This window comes from Zonotrichia albicollis, chromosome 19 (genome assembly GCF_047830755.1).
Source record: "Zonotrichia albicollis isolate bZonAlb1 chromosome 19, bZonAlb1.hap1, whole genome shotgun sequence".
NCBI classification, from domain to species: domain Eukaryota; kingdom Metazoa; phylum Chordata; class Aves; order Passeriformes; family Passerellidae; genus Zonotrichia; species Zonotrichia albicollis.
The window spans coordinates 9,932,781-9,952,895 of record NC_133837.1 but is presented as its reverse complement, the minus strand read 5'-3'; the positions used below and the strand labels follow the sequence as shown (position 1 = coordinate 9,952,895).

The window sequence follows — 20,115 nt, the reverse complement described above, 5'->3', positions numbered from 1 at the left end:
AGCCCTCTCCAAATACATGTAGGATAGGAATAGTAGCCAGCTTGATTCTGGACCCCAACCTATACAATCAACCAGAAATCAAAATCAGTTATTTTACTAAAAGTACATTTTGAAAGTATATGGGTGGGTAAGACCTGAGAAAGCAATTAGGAAAAGTTGGTGATGTTTCCTGTAGTGCCATTTTAATTAAATGAAATATGCAGAGGTACCAATATTTCTGAGTTTCATTTACAACTGTAACACAACAAAATGGTTTCAGTTAATGGGCACTGCACTGACTGAAAAAATGCTGAGCTTGAACCTTTTCTCTGTAAATGTGTTGCATTTTTTAAACAAAAATTGAAAACTAAGGTTTCAAGTGACATATGAAATATAACTTCATTTCATTGCATCTTTTTCCCAGAAAATCTTTGTCATGCCAAACATGGATGATGTCTATATTCCTTTAATGCACTCAGCCATGGATCCCCGCTCCTCCACGTGCCCTCCTCAAGATCTGAGCACGGAGGCCTCTGATCAACCATGACATGTGAAGACTCTTGCAGTTTACAGTATTATAAAAGTTACTCTCATGGTTTTATAAACTGTGCTGTAGTTCTTGTCCTTAACTTGTGCCACTCTCCCCCCTCCCAAGGACTGCCTTTCCCCGTTCCTGTGTGCTCACTTGCCTGGTTATTGTTCCCGTGTACTTCAGCTACATGAAGTTCCATTCCATTAAGCTGATTTATTTTTGTACTGGCTGCCATCAGGATTTTAACTGGGAGGCTGAGGTGACCTGTTCTTTGTGGGGAGGGAGGAGGAACTCAAATGTAACAGATCAAGGAGCTTGTTGATGCACCTTTTGTTCAGCTTGTTTTCATGCTATGTTAATGTGCATTAAAGCATTGAAAAGTTGTTTGGCAGCAAAGGAACTGCGTGCCAAATGGAAAAAATCCTAAATAAGGAATGAATTTATAAAACTGGAAGAATATTTTTCTTTCTCAGGCAGTTGGAGGTGTAGAATGAACTGTTTTTTGTTCTTTCACTTCTGCAGTCAATAGCTTGTGTCAAGCAATCGAAATATGAAATGCTTTCAGGATTAAAGAATGTAAATTGGATGTATAGGTAATATTGTGATTCAATGTGCTGTATACACATTACTTTTTTTCATACAGAACTTGTGCTTTTTTGGGGAAGCAATTAGCCATAAAACACACAATTATCAGTGAAGGTGGGACTGTCAGATTTTTTAAATGAGGAAAAATAATTGGTAAAGCCATGAGACCAAACCATAGCAAGCCGCCTTATAGTGAGGTACAATCACCTTGGTTCCTGATTAATTCTGAATGTTTCTAGACATGAGCACACACACCAAGTGTCAACACTGCACATCTCCAGTAGTGACCTAACTGTGCATAGAGCCTCTTGCTGTGATGGAACACCCAGTTCTTTCTGACAGGAGTTTGTTGCTGTGAGTCTTTTCCATTGCACTGTGTTTACAGCCAGGGCCCAGATCCTCAGTTACAGCCCCGGACACGGCAGCACCTGCTGGCTGTGGAAGCAGCTGTGGCTGACAGATTTTCACCCCATGCATTGGTTCCTTGGACTTTATGGCATAGGAATTGAAGCATTGCAGTTGTTTGAGCTGATCATGATTAAAGACTCTTTCTGCTATTTAGTGGCCAAAACTAAAGGGGAATGGGGAACTGCCTTTTATTTGTCAGGTGTAATGAATCAAGGCTAAATGTATGCAGTAAATTCAAGGTTTGAACACTACATATCCACTCCTTAACACTTCATATTTTTCTGATACTCAGTGTTGCCAACTATTCATGGCTGTCAGAAAACGTTTTATTAGTTTACAAAGAAGGTGAGTTTTTGCTCTCCTTTTATAACATGTTTTCTTTTTTTTTTTTCCAAGTAATTTTTTAAGAAATTTTTTGTATGTTGTGTTGTCACATTTGATGTAAATCAAAATTTCCATGTATAACTTGATGATTTACCATCTCTAAATGAAGCTATTATATTGAAGGTTTTTTAAACAGCACCTTGCCTGAAACAAAAGCATTTAATATATTTAAAATTAATTCTATATTTGAACACCTATTTTGGTTACCTTTAATTGAAATATTAGTAGTTATATTTGTTACCTGAACTCCTCCTTGACCATTCCAGGCTGTGTATATTCTGGGGTTGCTGATTTTTGTAGGCATTATTTGCCTTTCATGAAGTCTGCATGTCTTGTACGCAGGTCTTTTATATGAGTTAATTTCTATGTGCAATAACTTAAGTCAAAGGACTAGATGCACTAATGTGTAAACAGATTTAGACTTATTACACAAGATTGTCATACTGCACTTCATAAAATGTGGGTAACTACAATCTGCTTGCTTTGTTTTATTAAATAAATTTATCCCATGTCAAACAAGTCAGTAAATTTCATTTCTACAGCATTCAACTACTATCTAGTCCAAGTTGTATTAAAAACTTTAGAAAGGGAGCTTCCTAATATGAGCGTGCCCTGTGCTTTGCAGATGTACCTGGTGGTGGTGGCATGACAGTTTCAGGGTTAACCAGTGCTGAGCTCTGAAAGTTAAATTTAATTTTACTGCCATGAAACTAAAGTTCACCCCAGCAGCTAGTATTCATATGAGGAATATGCTGCAAGAACATGTTCACATACCTGGTACAGAGCTGCCCTGCATCCACTTCTGCCAGCTGTAAGAGCCCCTGGGAACTCAATGATCCCTTACAGGCTGCCTGCCCTGCCCTATTCCTGCCCGTGTAGTCCTGTGCAGTTACAGATCTTTTGAACTGATAGAAGATGCTGTACCTCCCCCTATTGGCGTGTGTTAAAAGCATACCCCCCTTGAGAAGCTGCAGCTCAGTCACAGCTGTTTTTTAAAGTGTTTTGCACCACACGCACAATGGCCCCCAGCCCTGGATGCATTTCTCCTGCCTAACCCAGCTGCTCCACTCCTGCAACAGCTCGGCAGGAATCCCAAGGCTTTTGCTCCTTTTTACAACCTAACCCTGAACTACTGCTGTAAAACTACTGCTGTAAAACTAGAGCCGCCGCGCCGGCGGGTTCAGCGGCACGGCACCGCCATAGTGCCCCGGCTCTGCCTGGGCCTGGCACCGCCCTCCGGCCGGAACGGGCTCCCCTGGCAGGATCCGCAGGCCCCACGCCCTCCGCCGCTGTGTCCTGCGAGGGTGACACGCACTCGCGAACAAATGTCACTTGCTTTTAAAAGCACCGCCCGGGTCAGGCCGAGCAGCACCAGTTATGAACAAGCGCTTCGCTGTAGCACCGCTGCTTGGCCGGCGGCGCCAGGCGGGCACCGCCGGGTCAAAGGCAGTGCGGCACGCGCGGAAGAACCAGCCGGACACGCTTTGGGTGACAAAAGCTTTATTTACCGCCGCTCCCGGCCGCCGGTCGCTGCACGGGCCCTGCAAAACACCGAGAGTAAAGGGGAGGTTATTGATGCCCTACACCCCGGCCGCCCCGCAGGGTGGACGCAGCCGGGGCGCTCAGAAGTAGTTTTGCTTCACGTATGTCAGCAGTCTAACACGTGTCAAGAGACATCATCGCGGCCCGGCCTCGCCGCCCGCCCGCCCCGCTCTGCTCCTACCGCTCCGCTCACCTTGCTGGCTACGGCGAGAGAAAGACCCAGAAACCGCCGCGCTCTCTTTTATAGAGAGGCTAGACCCGCCCTCCTTGTCTTGCCCAATAGGATTGGAATCTGGGGTCACGTGCTGATCTGGTTGCTGTGCACGAGAGGGTGGGCGGAGCCGCGTGAGGGCAGCGGGCGGGGCGAACCAGGGAGGTCAAGGGCGGGGTCTGAGGGGGCGCGGTGGTTTCGTGTCGTCCCCCACCGTGTGAGGCAGCTTTTCGCCTTTTCGGGAACAGTAGTACTCTTTCTAGTTTGCTCTAGCGCTTTGTTGCTGGGAAGAAATAAGGCTCAGTATTAAAAATATAAAAGCTGAGGCTTCACTCAGATCTGCCCCGGCAGAGCAGGTGTTGAGGTAGCTCCTGAGGGGAGCAGCTGGGGGCTGAGGGTGCTCACCAACACCCGACTCCCCTCCTACCTCAGCTGGTTTTTTTGTTTTTTTTTTTTAATTTCCTGTGAGGCCATGGGAGACACTAGTGTGAAATAACTCCAGCTTGGATCTGGCACACTACAGTATTTTTACAGCAACTGATAAATTCCTCCTCTAATGTAGCAGGGTGCTACTGCCATGGCACACACAGTGTTTTTAGGGGTTTTCTTGTTCTCACATGGCACAAATTCTTAAAAGCCAAGGCCCCATAAAGAAACGCATCGGAGAACTGGAATCACGGTGTGGTTTGTAGCTCCAGTGTATTTTTAAGTATTCAGATTTACAGGTCAGGTTGTCATTTGGACAAGGCTCTGAGGCACTGGGATTGCTGGGGTGTCTTGAGCAGGAGTTGAACTTGATGATCCTCAGTCCCTCCCAGGGCAGGGTATTCTGTGATTCTGGGTGATTATTACATCTCCTGCCCACTATCAAAGGCAGCTCACTATGGGAGCTCGTGTGTGCATACAGCATGCCCAGAACTCCGTGTGCCCTGCAGCTCCATTAGTGATATCACCATTAAAAAGCAAACAATATGTACAAGGACAAAGTGGCTTTGTTATATAAATAGGTGGCTGAACACTGGGCCTTTGCCAGGCACTCTAAATTTACTCTCTTCTGTTTGAAGCTTCTTCCATCTGGTTCAATACTTTTTGTGTTTTATTTTTATCTGTTCAGAGAAGCCTGGACCAGTCTTTTGGTTCAAAGGGGCATGTAGGGGCTTCTTTTTTGGCATTTATTGAAGGCCTTGCAAGGCCCAGAGTTAACTATGTCTGTCAAAGGCAGGAGCTATGCCAAATACATTTGGCATGATCTGTTCTGAAAATACGAAACCTGTAGGAAAACAAGAATCACAGAGTCATCAAGGCTGGAATAGACATTTAAGATCATCAGGTCCAACTGTCTACCCAGCATTGCCACTGTAGCCCCCAAACCATTAAGTATCACTCAGTGGCAGATCCAGATGCCTCAAACACCTCCAAGGTCCGGTGACTCCATCATCTCCCTTGGGCAGCCCCTTGCAACCCCTGAGCATTCCGGGCAGGCTGGTGCCGGGGGAGGGAGGCGACTGACTGGTGCTGCCTAGATTTAGATATTTTTGTACAAAAACAAAGCAGCAGTAGCCAGCTGCCACCGCACCGCGCTGTTCCCCATGGGCTGCCAGCCGAGCCCCGGTTGGGTCGGGGCTCACACGAACGGGGAGGCTCCGGCAGCGGCGCGAAACCGCGGACCATCTCTGGCCGCTCAAAGGCCCCAGAGGCTGCGGCTGCCCGGGCGGTCCCTGAGCGCGGTGCCCGGCCCGTCCGCCCGCGGCTGACGTGCGTGTCCCGGCCGGGCGGTCCCTGAGCCCGCCCCGCCCGCCGCGGGGAGCGCCGGACGCGCCGCTCCGGAGGCAGGGCCGTGCGGGGGGAGCGGCCCCGCGGTGCAGCCATGGAGCCGCTCCGCCGCCTCCTCCTCAGCCTGGCCGCGCTGCTGCTGCTGCTGCTGCTGCTCCCGCCGAGGCTCGCGGTAAGCCCGGGCCCGCTGGGCCGGAGAACGGCAGGGGCAGCCGGGGCACGGGGAGGGCCGCGGGAGGGGAGCTGGGGGGGTCCCGCCGGGCTTAGCGAGGGTTTGCCGGGGGTGCCCGCAGAGCCAGCACACCGCCTGCCCACCGTCGCTAACGCCGTGTGCCCCTGTGCGCGCAGGCAGCCCTGGGGGGCTGCAGCCCCACAGCCTGCCCCAGCCCAACAGCCCTGTACCTGCAGCTGAGCCCCACCTGGCGTGTAACCTGGACGTGTATGTCATAATCCTCGCTGCGTGAAAACACAGTTCATTTCCCACGAGACAGTTGTAAAAAGTAGCACAGAAAAACTTTTGAAACAGTAGTACAAAGAAACTTTTGTAAACTGAAACTATGTAGATGTGTCGGGAACCAGTGAGACATGCTAGAAAGTCCGCTGTCCCTTAATCAGTATGGGGGTTTGTTTTTTTTTTTTCTGGAAAAAACCCCACACATTGTATTGACATGTATTGAATGTATTGATAACAAAATACATGTGCTGCCTACATACCTTCTATACTGTCTTGGCATTTTGATCATTCTGTTTCCAGAGCAAATACTGCAATGTGCATTAACGTACATGTGGTTGGTTGGGATCCAAATCCACAGTTTTAAATTCAAAGGTGGAAGACAAAGTGCACGAGTCACTGCCCTACGAAACCTCTTAAGAAATAACCAGGTTGCTTATAAGGTATTGCAATAGGTGGAGCAATAAAAGTGCATGGAATAGGGAAACTGGTGCAAAGCAGATGGAATGCTGAGCAGATTATTTTTACAGAGGTAATAATTTTAAACAGTGTACTTTACAGTGGGTGCTGTCTGCTGTGTGTGTACTGAGATAGAGAGCTAACTTCAAAAATTCCCTTCTGAAAGGTGTGCTTGCTAGCAGGTTCTGCAGATCAGGAGACAATGAAAAGGCCATCTGGCATTCAGTTTCCATTATAGTCACGTGTAGCACAAGAAAGCTTTAGGTTATGTTCTTTGATGGATTGTTCATTGTTACCTGAAAAGGCTGCTGTAATATATGGGGTTCTAGTTCAGGTTAAGCAAAGCTGAAGGTTTTGTTTTTCACCTGTGATACAATAACTCCACTCCCCTTCTTTAGAAGTAAAGTAAACACATTAGCAGTTAAGCTGGCAACATACCTAGTCTTGTTAGTTGATTAGGAAACTGGAAAAAATTAAATGCAGGCTGTCAACAAAAATTACTTTACAATCTTTATTGTAGAGTGCTAATGTGTTTGTCTTAGACTGGACTGTAAGGCTGGACTGAGGTCTTTTCAGGGCGCTTACAGGTTTGGGCTTCAGATTTTGCAAGGAAAATACTGATTTGCAACTCACTGAGTTTTAAAAACAGTCCTGAATAAAAACATTAAGAAATATTTTTAAATACGTAAAATATTTTTGAAATCAACAGATTATTGCTAAATTTTATATAATTTTACTTGCATAATCACAAAAGACTGGACTCATGTCCTGGTAGAATTCAGCCCATCTTTTCTCTAGATTTCCCTTTTCCCTTGGTTTCCCTTCTCTGCCATCTCACCTCAGTTCAGTGTCTGAGTTCTCCATTTCTGTTCCTTTTCTTGGCTCTTACCCTGCGAGCTGTAGATCCTCACCACGACTTCCAAGTTGGAATCTATTCTGTAGTACAGTTGCTTTTCAGAATTAGTTTTCATTGCTGTGAACTTAGTCCCAGTCATCTCACCTGTGAATAACCCATTTAACTGTGGAGGTTTATTTAAAACTATTCATGTCACTTGAATAATGAACTCCCAGGAGAAAGACTGGCATACGATTTCAGTGTTGAGGTAACTTGAAAACATGAGGTTACCGAAAGATTTTGCAGATTGTTTTTTCTGTAGATTTCTTTTAAGAGTGGTGGTGGTGATCTGCTGTTTTGTAAATTCTTTGGCTGATAAATGTACTCTTTGTTACCTAATATCTCATCTCTAATTTTTTTTTTAAGTTTGTATAAATTCATACAAGGTCTTCCTTTCCTGTCTGTTCTTTACAGACAGGAAAATGCTGTTTCTTGCTGCTTGGGTACACAGTTTACAGCTCTTGGAACTGCCCTCCAATGAATGGGAGCACATTAAAAAGGTGAAATCTCGATAGAGCAATGAGAAATGCAGTAGAGCTGTCAGTAAATTACAGTTGCCATCAATATTACACAGTAATGATTTACAGCTGTCTTTAGAGTGAAAAATCCCTTGTTTTTTTGAGCCCTGGGATGTTCCAAACCGTGTTTGTTTGTGGAGTCAGTGCAACTGAAGAATACCAAGCTGTGTGGGATTAAAGTGGCATTTGGAGCACGGCTCTGGCCCTCCTGCAGCCGGTGGGACGGCTTCAGTGCTGGGTTACCCTGTGCAGGCAGCACCTGATGTGGAAAAACCCCAGCCTCAGCCAGGTGCTGCTGCTTCTGCTGTGTTCTTTATCTCAGCATGAGGTGTTTGGCCAGAGAGCTGATAGGTGTGAAAACCCATGCGAGACAGCAGAAGGTTTACGGAGGACATATTCAAGCACTGAGTTAATCAATACTTTTTATTTGAGTTGCAGATCTCCTTAGTTGCTCAAAAAAATAATATAATAGGGTTTAGAGGTTTTTTTGGTGGGGGAGGGAAATGTAAATTTGTCTTCCACACCTAAATTATCATGGACAACTCTGTTGTGGAGTATAAATTCACGTGTTTATAACTCTGCTGTCATTTGGGCTGTGGCTGTTGAAATACATTTGGGTTTTACACAGAGAATCAAATGTGAGGCTCAGCTGGAGAGACCTCTCCAAGGTGAGTCCAGGCAGGGAACAGTTGGAGTGGATCTCCTGCACTGCTCAGTTTTTCCATTGCATGGAGGGTGGGTGTATGAATGGCTGTATGAATGAGAATTCACTGAACTGGGTTACAGAGTGATGAGAAATGCCTAACAAAGACATGGTAGGATTCAGTTTAAGATTGAAAGATCTGTGGATTTGGTTTCACTTTCTAAAGAAGATAAAGCATATTTCTGTCAATTCTCCTTCATATCTTAGCTTCATTATTAGTTATACTGGAAAACTCCCCCTGTAGTTTACTGAATTTTACAAAGACTTTCTCCATGGCCTGGTTTTATCATGCCCAGGGAGCCTTAGCCTGTAGCCTGGCAGTGTAATGAGATAGCTGTCAAAAGCAGGGTAATGATTCACAGGCTGTCTGTGATGAATATGCCAAGTGCTTGCAGTGTGTGCTAATGTCTAAAAATATTTTGCTTTGGGTCCTTATTGGTTTACCAGCTGTGGTTCCCACAGCATCAGTTATGGTATAGGCCTTTTGTTGTTGTGAGGGTAATGTCTGGTGCTGTCAATGCTGAAGCTGGTTTTTAATAGTTTTGGAGTAAAATGGGAGTGCACAGCCTGATGTTTATGAGGCTAAGTATGGAGTGAGGAATATCAGGGATTTTTTTTCCTTGAGTGATAATTTGTATCTCGTCAACATTTTGGTTTGGTAAGCCAGGCATTATCAAAGAAATTAGAGGGATGTTATAGTTAGCAAACCATCCGTCGTTTATCATCCATCAGCCCAACACATTAAGTTTGGTGCCTATGTATTCCTACTTGACTCAGAAAAGAAAATTATTACCCTAATAAGACCTGTGCTAAGACATGGCACAGTTTTCTTTACAAGTGAGCACACAATTATCTCTATGAAATCAGTAACAGTTCTTGCAATCAGCACACCCTGTCACAGACACCCATCCGGGGCCACTGGGAAGTGTTTTCCTGTTCTTCATACTTGAAGAACCTCTTGTGGTATCACCCCCACAGCAAAATGGATTTCTGGGTTGCAGAGCTGTGACCTCAAGGAACTCCGTGGCCTGGTTTTCTGTCTGCTTTCCCCACTGACTTCAGTGCAATTTGTGCCTTCCTGGTGACCTTCATTTCAAAAATGGTGATTTTAAGCAGATGAATTAATAGAAAAAAATTATTGCCGTGGGAATCTGTTTTCTTCTAACATAATAAAACAAACTAAGGCATAGCTTTGCTAACCCTTAGAAGAATCTGAGCTATTGGGGTGAAGGAAGATGTTATCACCCTTGACATTGAACTGCACCACACACACACCAGAACTTGTTCTGCAGCTTTCACTGACCTTCCCTTGACTGCCAGGTCCTTCAGAATTGCTTTGAGTAATTTTGTTACTTGGATTTCTAAAACATTTAATCTAAAGATATGGTAGATCTAGACTGAGGGGAAGATTCTTATGGGAGACTTAACTAGTATATATAAAGTTAATTTCTTTTTCTAGTGGATAGTATATTTCTGTTGTAGCTTAAAAATGCTGGTTTCTGCTTAGTCACAAATTTTAGGTTGTTACAGATTATTAGCAGTCAACTTTAAAACTTTTGTCAAATTTGAATCAATGAGGCCTTGTCGTTTGAATGATTAAAATTAATTCTAAAGCAGTCCCCATGTAATTTCAAATTCTTGTAAATTGTTAACTTATATAGCTGTTGATGTGGAAGATTGTTATGAGTACAGACTGTCAGGGCAGTAGAAGCTCTTACTGAATTCCAAAGAGGGTAGGTGTTAAAATAGATGCAGCAATTTCAGATGAAATGAAAGAAGGAACAAAGCCAGGTCTCATTTTCTTTGTTCACTAAATTGAGTTCTTTTTGCTTAGTTGCTTCATGTCCTGACATATTTTTATATTTTTTTGGAGTCAGTTGATGTATCTTCCTAGAAATAGGATTGCAATATGAAGTAAAATCTCTTAAGAATTTGCATTGCATCACAACAGTTGGGACCTCACCCGCAGGGAGGGAGCACAGGATCTGTGTTACCCAGTTATAGAGTCTGTCTCAGGACTGGGATTGTGATGTCTTTTTGTGGTGGAGAAAGCTCTTGCATACTTCATAGAAAAATGAAAACAAGCATGTCTTGTACATACAGATTTTTATAATTTTGGTCATTTTTCATTGCAGTGCTTATCCCAGGCTTTAATTAATCCATTTATCAATTAATTACAAAGCTTTGTGTTCAAAATCAAATCTATTCAATATTTGCAACTTTGATACTTTGGCCTCTAGCCACTGATAAAAGTCACGAATAAAACCAAGAGAAAGTATTTTTAATTTTTCAGTCTGGATAAAACACAAGTAATTATTCAAATAATCTGTTCAATTTTCTATCACTTGATAAAATTTCAAAGAATAAAGCCTTGTTTCCGTATTATACTAACTCCCTAGCCTTCTCCAAGTGATTACTGTAGATACTGAGCAAAATAAATGAGCAATATTGCATAGCAAAATCTACAAAGTTTTTTTAAATTTAGGTCAGATGCTTCACCAGGGTCAGTGTGCTGCTGAGCTGGGTGATGTCAACTGCCTGGTATCATGTGCTTTGAAAATTATGAGTGAATGGCTGATTTTAATCGTGGCATTTTATGTATTTCATCTGTGTTCAAATACAAATTTAGAAGTAAGGGAAGAACTAATGAAATCTGCCCTATATTCAGTCTTTCCCCCAAAGGAGATGTTATCTCCAACACACAGGGCTGCAGTGACCACATCAATGTGACTTTGATAGCTGACTATAAGAAAGCCCTTCAGAAGAAGTGAAACTTAGACACAGACCTGAGCTGCTGGGGGGAAGGGCTTTGAGGGAGAACATCAGAAAAGCCGTGTATTTTACAGGGAAACGATGCACAAATGTGGCAGCATCTCCTCATCCCAGGAACCCCGGGGCTGCAGTGCTGGTTTCCCTCCCAGGGAGCAGAGCTGGGCCCAGAGCAGGCGGGTTCCTGGCTGGAGACACCTGTGGCTCTTCCAGGTGCTGTTCCCATGGTGCCTGGGAATGCCCCAAGTCCTTCCACCCCAGGGAAGTGCACATCTCCCTGTTAACCATGCCAGACATCTGTTAACCATGCCACAACTCCTTCCCCACCCAGGGAAGTTCATCTCTCCCTGTTAACCACACCAGACACCTGCTAACCATGCCACAAGTCCTTCCCACCCCAGGGAAGTTCACATCTCCCTGTTAACCATGCCCCAAGTCCTTCCACCCCAGGAAGGTTTACATCTCCCTGTTAACCATGCCACAAGTCCTTTCCCACCCCAGGAAAGTTCATCTCTCCCTGTTAACCACACCAGACACCTGCTAACCATGCCACAACTCCTTTCCCACCCCAGGGAAGTTCATCTCTCCCTGTTAACCCTGCCACAAGTCCTTCCACCCCAGGAAGGTTCACCTCTCCCCGTTAACCCTGCCACAGGTCCTTCCCACCCCAGGGAAGTTCACCTCTCCCTGTTAACCCTGCCACAAGTCCTTCCACCCCAGGAAGGTTCACCTCTCCCCGTTAACCCTGCCACAGGTCCTTCCCACCCAGGGAAGTTCATCTCTCCCTGTTAACCCTGCCACAACTCCTTTCCCACCCCAGGAAGGTTCACCTCTCCCTGTTAACCATGCCATACACCATGGGATGTAGCTGGAAGTGGTGCTTCTCCCCTCCCACACCAAAAGCTTAGAAAGAGCTGTTGGGATTTCACAATCTTGGTCATATCTGAGAACTGTCTAGGCAACAGCCAGGTGTTCATTTGGTTTTCCACTGAAACTTGCAGGAGCCCTTCTTCAGCTACAGTTTTCTTTCTCTGTTGTTCACCTTGTGACTGGAGGGAAGAACAGAAATGTTTTCCTGCTCTGAGTGCAGCGTGCAGAGGAACCCTTTGCGTGTTCACACTTTCTGTTTGGTCCCAAGTCCTGGGAACCTGCTAAAACACCAACAATCTGGAAGATAATACTGGTTACTGATGTTTTGATCGGAGTTTCAGAGCTCACATTTGGTTCCTTAATTTCTGTATCCTTGATGCCCCAATAAATGAATATTCAAATGTTAATTATGAAAGTGTTAAATCTACAATCTACAACAAGTAATGTTCTATACACTGTGTATTCCTGATATGTGGTACCCAACCATACTCATGGTGGTTATTTTACAGGCAAATGTTTTGTGAAAATGTTACATGTATTTGTTTCTTAATCAGAAGACAGGAAGAGAACATGGTTTATGAAGAATATACTGATTCTGTAAGATAAGATAAAGATAAGACTTGTATAGAAAATAAGAAGTAGCCTAGAAAAACAATCTTACCCTGTATATGCAGACAATATTGTGGGTTTGCTGTATGTCGTATTTTAGTTGCAACTAAACTTCAACACTAGTCATTACATTCTGGGTGTCCAATTCCCACCTGCAGTTTAAAGGAACTCGAATAGTTTTAATTTCCTATCTTTAACAGTTGTATTTTCTTGCTCAATTTACTGTTTCACACTAGGTGCAGTTTCACTGTGTTTACTAAACTGAGCCTCACAATCAGATGGTTTTCAGCCCTGAAGGGTTGTGAGAGTGGAGCGTGGGCTGTGTCTTCCCCCCTCACTGCAGAATCAGTGAGTCTGGGTTGTTTGACTAATGATGGTTAATCAGCTTCACCGTCCTAAGTGTAGTTTTGTGTACAAAAATACCTAGGGGACAAAATTTGCATTAATTACTTTGATACAGTGGCTACAATGGTTTAACAAAAGTAATAGTACAGTTGACTGAGATCTCCTAACTTTGCATCAGAGCCCCTCTGCTCTTACACCCACTCAGGTTGTTAGGCTGGAGAGGTGCTGTGGGTTCAGCTCTGATCAGGAACATCTTGAGGTGCTTTTTTATAGGGCAACTGTTATCCACTGTCCCTTTTGAACAAACACTGCAGAGTTTAATCCCAGATGTAAATATTTTATCTAAGTGCAGATGGCTGTGCAGCCTGCATAATTTAATGATGTCATGTAATGAATATTATTTATGTGTTAGATACTTCTCCCATTTTTTTCTGACCCTCCAGCAATTATTTCTGATCCGTGGTTGCTATACTGTTGACTTGTACTTCCATTTTTTTTCTGCACTGTGTGTTTTACAATGGTGTGCTCCAGCTGATTGTGACTGCAAAGGAGCATGTACAATATTTATAGGTGCAACCTGAGTGTTGGCGAGTTAGCACTGTGTTATAATATCCTTTTAGCTCTGTGCTTTGCCTGAAAATATAATGCTTTAGTTGGATTGCACTAAAATGTATAGCTGTTCAAAGAAAGTTATTCCTTGTATTTTAATTTGGCAATTACGTATTTTGCTTTGCAGTAATTTTTACATGACCAGTAATTGTTTTTTACAATATGTCATTGAAGACATTAATTATGTAAAATGAATATATTTTCATTTTGTGTGGTAGGTTAAGAACTATATTTAACTGTGAAACTTTGAAACGTGGCAGGTGTCACACAGATGAGCAATGCAGATGCAGCCTGCAAATGAAAAGCTACTTGAGCAAAAACTTTTCCTCTGGAAATCAGAAATGGGTCAGTCTTAGGATGTCTGGGATCATCTTTAGGCAGGAAGAAAAGAGCAGGCATTAAATGAACATGCTGGTTCTGCTTTGTGTGATGGAACACCTTGGACTTAGTTCCCACAATAACTGCACAGTTCTGAGTCCTTGGTGTTTGTGTGATGCCCTTTTAATAAAGTTCCTTTTCCTGCAAGGGCCAAGCTCAAAACCTGCTTGGGCTGGAGGAAGGGCAGTGGCACCAAACTGCTCCCCAGGGCAGGATGAATTGGAGTGGGAAATGGAGGTTTGGGCCCTGCAGCCAGCTGCTTTCTCAGGGATCACTGCTCATCCTTACATGCCTTAGCAGTGCTCTTTACTCTGTACTGCAGAAGGACAGTATTGGGAGACATGAGGTGTAAACCCACAATTAAGAGATTGACCAGTATGGATCAGCTCCAGCCTTTAAAGTGCATCTCTCCTGAGTATTTTGCCCTTGCTCAGAGAGCTGACAGTGCTTGCAGCTCCATCTGTCAGCCACAGGAGACTTTATTGGTCCTTGATCAGTTGTATTTATCCAGGGTCTTCCCAGCCAATGTCCCTTCATTTCTAGGGGACTGAACCTGGCAGAGGCTGTTCTGTGTGCCTGGGAGGAGAATGCCACTAACATTGACATGTGGCTTCTCTGAGCTGCTCTGAACTTCCCCACCCTTCACAGCTTACTGCCTGGTCCCTTTGTCAGTCCTTGCCTAGATCAGCCCTGCCTCTGGTCTCTCCTCATTCTAGTGCAAGAAGATTTGATATCAAATTGGAAATGGAGGTGGAGTAAAAGCACATCCCAGTGTGTTTCTAGAGGAGCTTAGCACAGTGACATCTGCAGTGTTAACAGAAAATTAACCAAACCAAACCAAACATCACTGAATTCAAAGGGGCAAGAAAATTGTTCAGTCTGGGCATTTAAAAGAAGAGATGTTCTAGCCCATGTACTGTCTGACAGTTATGAGTAAACTCTGTAGTAAATAATCATACTCATCATAGTGGTTTTTCTTTTCCAGAACAGCAGCTCAGTAACTGTGCCAGAAACACTGTTGTTTGTTTCAACCCTGGATGGAAGTTTGCATGCTGTCAGCAAGAGGACAGGAGCAATCAAGTGGACTTTAAAAGAAGGTGAGCAGGAGGTGTCCTGATGGCCTCTACTCAATTGCAGAAATAACAGGCAAATTAATTGGCCATTCCAACTCTTGTAAAATCTGGTAAATACTTTCTTTTCTTTTTTAATTTTGTTCCTGTTCCAGAATTAAGCTACAGTTTTTCTAGAGTCATGTTCATCTTCATAATTTCACTTGTAGGTATTTCCAGGTTTATGTGAGGTTTTTTTTTTTAGGTTTTGGGGAGTTTTGTTTGCTTGTTTGTTTCCCCTGGATGTTTAAGGATGTTTAATTGGTAGGTGTCATGTTTTATGGGAATGACTGCAATATAAGCAAGCACAGAACAGAATAGATGTGTCAGCTTGTGGAACTGATGGCAGGAGGATTGCAGGATTCTGTCTCTGGAATACCTTACATTCTCTGGTGCAGTGCAAACCTCAGGGATTTTTCTATAACAGATGTTTAGGAACACACAGTTTTTTTAAATAAAAGAACTGAACTTGTATAAAGGAATTTAACATTGTTCAGTGATTGGAAGTGATTTTGTAATTTTAATTACTGAGCACAGCTAGCTCTGTCTTAATGAAAAAAATTAGTATTTGTAAACAAAAGTAGCAAATTTTGTTTAGTGGGACTCTGGTTAAGTAGGGCAGAGGTGATAGTAGCACCTTCACTTCTGGAAATAAATTAGAGGGTCAAGTGGAAGGAGTCAGTGACAGCATCATTCTGTCCTCTGCTCTTAAACCTGCCAGTTTAGTAGGTGAGCTGAAGTGCTGGGGAATGGATTGTGCCTATCTGGTGTCTGCAGCACCCACCAGTTGTTTTCTTTGGGAAGCCATTTGTATTTGAAAGCAGATCTATCAGACAAAAAGTTAACTTTCCAAATGAGCAAAGAAGGCTTTTGTATCTCTTAGAGTGGAAGGGGCTAAGCCAAGTATTTTCTTGAAGGATCTTGGTCTTCTCCCATCTCCTGTTTAAATTTAGACCCCTCCTTTTCCTGAACAGCCCTGCCAGATTGTCAGCTTCCCAATTTAGTGCTGCTGTAGACTAAGAAAAACTTGCTGCTCTTTGTCATTGCAGTGACACAAACATACCCTGCCCAGTGCCAGTCTAGAAGGGTATCACAACTGGCATTGCTTTGCAGCCACACTTAGTAAGTGGCAAGAGGTTTTTTGAAGAAGAAATGAACACCCTTTGGTAACAAAAATGATCTTGATCAGAGTGTGTTGCTCAAGGAACTTCCCTTGTTTAAAAAAGAATTGTTGCAAAACTCTTGTTGGTTCTGTGGAACTGCCAGACTGGATAATCTAGTTTTATGGAACTTCTTGTTTCCTCTCTGCTGCTGACTTCTGCATCTTATGTACATAAATTGTGCTCACTCCAGTTTTGCAAAGCACTTAGTGCTCCTTATTTTATTTCTGTGTAACAGGGCAACACACAGGGATCAATGGAAGAACTAGTGGCAGGTATCAGTGTTCCAAGATGCCTCCTGAGTTAACTGAGTTTAGTGGACATGGAACAAGGGCCTGTACATAGAAATTGGTGACTGAATTTGTAATGGGAGGGAGTTTATTTATTTTTGCAAATCTGTGTTTGTTGATGGTCGCCCTGTGGGTGGGAGGCCCAACAGACAAGACAGTGTTGGAAACAAATGAAAGCCCATTCAGCTCAACCCCTGGAGAGACCTAATAGTGCAGAATTCATTATTAATATTAGTGAATAAACACAGGAGCTGGGTGCACTGTCTGTCAGCAACATGGGGCTGTAGCAGAGAGTGCCTGGCAGGAAGCTGCCTGCCCTGCAAGCAGGGCTCTTGCAGGTGCCATTTTACCCTGATTACAGCAGATAAACCAGGTGCTGTAGCTCAGGTGCTTTGAGAAGGTGTGGAGGTCACCTGGAGCGCTGCAGTGGCACTCACCAGGAAAGGAACATTTTATTACTGCACTTGAGCAGCAAGGTATTTAGCAAAGGGCAATTCAGGTACATTTTATTTTCATTAGGGAAAAAAAAAACCAAGGCCATGTTCATTATCAGGCAGTGCTTAAACAAACATGAATATCTTGCTATGTGTGGCTTGTTTTCATTTAGCACTGCAGCTTATCTTAGGTGTGTGGAGTAAATGAGCCAATGATTATCACCACAATAACATGTTTGGGTTTCCTTCCTTCATGCAGTGCTGGCAAGAAAGGCAGCCATAATAGTTGTGCAGCCCATAAAGCAGGCAAAAATTAGGTCAGTTAGAAATAGGGCTTTCCACTGGCAGAAATAAGCTGTGTCCCTGCAGTTATATGTGATGAGACTGTGGACTTGTTGAGGGTGCTTAAAATCTTCATTTCCTGTTGGCTTCAATGGGTCTTGTTCTCTGGCAGCTCTCAGGATTTTTCAGTGAGCAGGTAGCTCATGCTGCTCATTTCCTGGGCCTTACAAAGCTGGCAAATGGTTGGAAAGTTCAGAGAAAAATCCATATTCCTCCTCCCCTGTAATTTCTGAGGGGCACCTTTGCTTGTGCTGTGACCCCACACAAAGAGCTGGTGTTGAGGGCTGTGGAAAGGCTGTGGCTCACATTTCACAGCACATTTCACATTTCTCTTGGTGCCACCCCTGATCAATGCAAGGAGCTGTCAGCCCTGAGTGACACTGGGACAGGCCCTTGTAGGTTCACACATTTTCTGCACTTGCCACTAGCAAATACTTAGTCAGCATCCTCAGTAAGGTTCCTTAGGATGAAACTTCTTTCCCAAAACTGATGGCAATAAAACAACTTCTGCCATGTCCTGCAGACCTCTTTGAAGGGTACAGAGGTACCCTGCCAGAGGTACAGAGGCTGTACAGGGTACAGCCCTTCAGATTTGTGTTTATGTGCAAGTAGACAGAGAAAAAGATGGTAATGAGAAACTGCTGGCAAGGGAGAATCTGGAGAAAGCTTTCCTCCCTCCTGTCAGACTTCATTTCACAGTTCTGATTTCAGTGTGAGCTTTAAGAGTGGGATTTTAAGACTGTGCTGTTCCCTCACATCTTTGTAAAACTCACCTTGTATGTCTCTGTTAATTCAAGAGCTTGCTTTATTGAGCACAATATTGAATTTGAGATGCTAAGGCTGCAGTGCTGCAAGCTGTACTCTTGGCCAGGCTGCTCCTCTGCTCTTTCTGTCCTGTTGCGTTGTTCAAAGGCATCCTTTTTTTTTTTTTTTTTTTTTCATTCACCAGCTCCTTCAAAGCTTTCCCTTAAGAACTAATTCAAAGTATTTTGCCAGAAGAACATTTAATATATGCAGATTTGGATCCTCATTTAGAGCCAGTAGAAATTTTGTTATGATCTACAGTTCTTTGCAGCAGTCAAAAAATGATGGTCCACAATCAGTTTAAAAGGTTTTGATTTCCAACACCTCACTCATAACCTGTAGATTTTAGAGGATGCTTATGATAACACAAAGGTGTAAAGGTTCTATTTATGGGATCCAATATACAGATTTTAAAGGGCAAGTCTGAGGTCTGTAGGTCCTGCTTCAGTAACATTGGTTTTCCCACACAAGAAATAATATATTTGTGCATAGTTTTGTATTAATAAGGATTGTCCAAACAAAACAGTTGTAGAACAATACTGTTTTCAACCAATTGCAGAGCTCAGCTTGTGTCTCCAGCCTCATTTGCAGTCCCTGCAGCAGCAGATGAGGGTGGGTTTCAATTGGCCCGTTAGCCCAAACCTTGTGGTTGGGCCTCAGGGCAGGAAACCGTTTTTTCCAGCTCATTCCAGTGGGGCAGTGACTCAGTCACTGTTTCAGCCTCCCACTTCTCCTTTCCAGTCACTGCCTCTAAGGGCACATTACAGGGATGACAGCATGCAACTTTATCTTTATCTTGTACGTTAAAAATACTCGAGCAACTTTATCTTCAATTTTTTTACATTATTTATGAAATATGGAGAAAAGTCAAATGCAATATATTTAGTGTTTGGGTACAGTTTCATAAGGCTTTTTTCCATAGATGTATGCAAAGTGTGGGTCAGAACCATCTGAAACGTGTAACACATTTCTGCCCACTCACAAATATTTTCTGGCCATGATGCAACCAAAACTGGATTGGGACATCTGCCTGCTGCCAGGTCAAAATGTTCCTTTTGGGACAGTGGAATAGAGCCAAATAATTGACCAAATTACTGGGCAGACATTATGTTAACGTGTTTCTAATAACTGCTGTACTTGTAAACAAACACTTGGAGTTCTAGAATAAATCTTTATCATGCAGGATCCAGCTCCTTTTAATTTTGTTTTTTCTTAACAAGGTTATTTTACAACTTTTTGCTAGTACAGGCTGTGTTACCAGTTCAGGAAGCTAAAGCTTGTGTGTGCTGAATTGCAGTTTTTGCAAGGGCTTTTTCTGTTTGACCCCTTGTGCAGCGAAGGTGCCTTCAGTCACAAGAGGGCTCACTCTTTTACTGCTCTGTGTTCAAGCATTGAAAACTCTTGTAAGAACTGGCAACAATTAATTGAACTTGAGATTCTCTTTTTATCTCAGAGCAAGTTCTTATTTGAAAACAAACTTTGAAATAGAGGTTGGAACAGGTCCCAAACCACATGAAAGTGAATGTGAAGAGTTTATTGTCTGTGTTCAAAGGATCTCTGCAGAGCCACAACCTGGATTCAAGATCATGAAAGTGTTAAGAAAATGAGAAAATTTACATCACTTCAGTAACTAAAAATGTAGAAAAATGGCTTTCCACAGCCTGTCTTTCCAGGTGGATGGTGCTAGTAGTGACAGGAGCATTCCTTTCACTTTAGAAAGCCAACTCCTCCATCCTTGTGAAGAGCCTCATGTGTGGAAATGAATCAGAATTCCATAAATGCTTTCTAACAATTCACACACAACACTTCAGTGTGCAGGAAGCCATCAGAATAATCAGTGTTTTGGCTCATGTGCCACTAAGTACTAAAAACATTCTTGCTGCTTGTCATAAATTCTTAATCTGTTCTATCTCCCACTTTTTTATCTTTGCTCATAAATCAAGTTTCAGTTACTAA

General features: G+C 43.3%; 2 protein-coding genes and 2 non-coding genes across 5 annotated transcripts in view; 2 read left to right on the top strand and 2 right to left on the bottom strand.

The window, feature by feature from the left end:
- TEX2 (testis expressed 2) overlaps window positions 1-2,407 on the top strand; it is a 46,108-nt gene extending 43,701 nt beyond the window's left edge. For both annotated transcript variants that reach the window (XM_074555107.1, XM_074555106.1), the window contains exon 12: window positions 404-2,407. In XM_074555107.1, coding sequence (XP_074411208.1) covers window positions 404-526 — 123 coding nt within the window. In that variant the 3' untranslated portion in view covers window positions 527-2,407. The remainder of the gene's footprint in view (window positions 1-403) is intronic.
- Window positions 2,408-3,211: 804 nt separating this feature from the next.
- Window positions 3,212-3,341, bottom strand: LOC113459711 (small nucleolar RNA SNORA76). Its single transcript, XR_003381210.1, has one exon. It is a non-coding gene; the product is annotated as a small nucleolar RNA SNORA76 (small nucleolar RNA).
- Window positions 3,342-3,508: 167 nt separating this feature from the next.
- Window positions 3,509-3,574, bottom strand: LOC113459710 (small nucleolar RNA SNORD104). The gene has a single exon (XR_003381209.1). It is a non-coding gene; the product is annotated as a small nucleolar RNA SNORD104 (small nucleolar RNA).
- A 1,660-nt stretch (window positions 3,575-5,234) lies between these two features.
- ERN1 (endoplasmic reticulum to nucleus signaling 1) overlaps window positions 5,235-20,115 on the top strand; it is a 31,137-nt gene continuing 16,256 nt past the window's right edge. Inside the window, exons 1-2 of the mRNA XM_074554909.1 lie at window positions 5,235-5,586; window positions 15,006-15,117. Coding sequence (XP_074411010.1) covers window positions 5,509-5,586; window positions 15,006-15,117 — 190 coding nt within the window. The 5' untranslated portion in view covers window positions 5,235-5,508. The remainder of the gene's footprint in view (window positions 5,587-15,005; window positions 15,118-20,115) is intronic.